Here is a 2,061-nt window from a genome sequence, read left to right as displayed (position 1 = left end):
AAGACTGGAAATCAGTTGCCTTTTCCACCTGATGAGAATTGACAATGAACACAGACAATGATTTCCTAAAAGGTGATGCAGTGCCTAGTAGAGCCTGTGGAGAACACAGGGAATGACGGTGTCTGAGATAATCGGATTCCAACAAACTTTCTTGGTCTCATTTCAAACTCTTAAGCTGCAATCACATTTTAGGAGAAACTGACTAAAAGTGCAGCTTTCAGTGTCCTGAGACTGTTCCTCAGATATTTTTGCAGAGACACAATATCAAGAGCTTTGCTTCTCCTTCCCATAGCATATCTATGTATTGGCCGTTCACTTTGGAATAACTGGCTACTTGAATGTAGGCTGCCATAATAATGCAGCTGAAGTATTAGTTGAATGTAGATTTACCGTATTCCTCGCTGCTCTCTTGAGAGAGCCTTTTGATTACCGTAATTTAGTGGAGTTTTAGGTCCTATGACACAGTTCTGCCTTTTGTGCTTGTGTGAAAGGGGAAGAGCTATCTACTGCTAAATGAAAAATCTTAAAACTCTGTGCTATGGATATACATACAATATTGATACTGGACTCAAAGGACTTTGGTTATTGTGTAGCAACCATTCTTTCTCACCATCCTTTCATGGTATGTTTTGTTTGAGCTGCTAAGTATTTAAGTTATCTGATTGAGTCATATTTCTCCTCAATTGACTGATGTGCATCAAGCTGCAATAATACAGGCTCACTGCATAGTCTGTAACTATCCTGCTGTTATAAGGAAGCTCTGTGTATGTGTGTGTGTATGTGTATATATATATATTAAGGTATGTATTTTTTAAGGGGGGACTGCAGAAAAAAAACCTGACTTCATGACAATTTCATGGGCTTATGTCAATCAGGAAAATGTACCCTGATTTGTGAATTCTCTGATGATCTATACCTATTGTAGCTGACTTGAAAGAAAAGGCAAACCCCAAACCCTCCTTTTGTTGTATTTCCCCACCCTTTTGAGCTATAATAAATCTTCTCAGAAAATTGCTGCCAGGTGAGAAAGATTCTTAAATTCTTATGTAGCTTCATTGGTGGTTCCTGCTCTTTTCTTTTAATGTAATGATCACGTCTGACATTCTTCAAAGAAATGTTTGTACTCTGCCCATTCTCATGATCTCTTAGTAATTTAAATAGTGGTGACTACCTGTCTCTGAAGTTCTGTGCTAAGCAATTAGAAGCAAGGAGTGAGATTTGTTAAAATTTCTTGTTAAAGTTGTAGTGTTTTTATTTATGCATTTGAAATTAATTTGATGGAACACTCTTATTATGGCTCATGGGTGGATAAACTGAAGTCTTTAATCGCAGTTTTCCTATTTGATGTTACCTGATGCTGTCTCTTCTTGTTAAAACAAACAACTCCCACAAAAACAAACCAACCAACCCAAACGATTCCCCCTGTTTTCCTCATTCAGTCTTTGCTTTAGAGAATATTTCATTCTTCAGGTATACTTACAATACCTAGTAAAAAATTGCAATTACATATTAAAAGAATGATTGACTTCTTGTAATAATACGTTTGGATTAAAATGGTGCCAGAATCCTTTTTTAGAATTTTTTGGACATGGTAGTTATTCCTTCATGACAGACTCCTAAGAGGGGAAGGTGTCTTGAGCATATGCTGATGTTATCACATTGATTCCTTTTAAGATGGAAATAATATTGCTTTTCTCTTATTGTTGATGTATGCAATGTTTTCATGTTTCTTACTTGTAAACTTCTTGTCTCAGAACTATTAACCTTTTATTTGACTGCTTTCTTTCAGAGATGTGGTACTGGGTCTTCCTCTGGGCTCTCTTCTCCTCTCTCTTTGTCCATGGTGCTGTGGGAGTATTAATGTTTGTGATGCTGCAGAGGCATAGGCAGGGGAGACTGATCTCTGTCATTGTGGTCAGCATTGGATTTCTGGGTTCTGTAACAGGAGCAATGATAACCAGTAAGTCTGTCTCTTGTTTTAATTTCTTTTTCTTTCTTGTTTTCCATCTAACTTCTAAACAGGAAAAAAGACCCAAAACAACCAACCACCCCCAACCCCCT

General features: G+C 37.3%; 1 protein-coding gene across 1 annotated transcript; it reads left to right on the top strand.

Moving 5' to 3' along the window:
- Positions 1-1,789: 1,789 nt before the first annotated feature.
- On the top strand, positions 1,790-1,968 carry LOC104408960 (transmembrane protein 170B; the record flags this gene model as incomplete). Its single annotated transcript, XM_010018711.1, has 1 exon — positions 1,790-1,968. A coding segment is annotated over one exon (179 nt), but the record flags the coding sequence as incomplete, so codon positions are not given.
- Between the last annotated feature and the right edge of the window lie 93 nt (positions 1,969-2,061).

This window comes from Nestor notabilis, unplaced genomic scaffold, assembly GCF_000696875.1.
Source record: "Nestor notabilis isolate BGI_N333 unplaced genomic scaffold, ASM69687v1 Scaffold22117, whole genome shotgun sequence".
In the NCBI taxonomy this organism is placed as follows: domain Eukaryota; kingdom Metazoa; phylum Chordata; class Aves; order Psittaciformes; family Psittacidae; genus Nestor; species Nestor notabilis.
The sequence above is the reverse complement of the archived record's forward strand: the minus strand, read 5'-3'. Positions and strand labels throughout refer to the sequence as shown.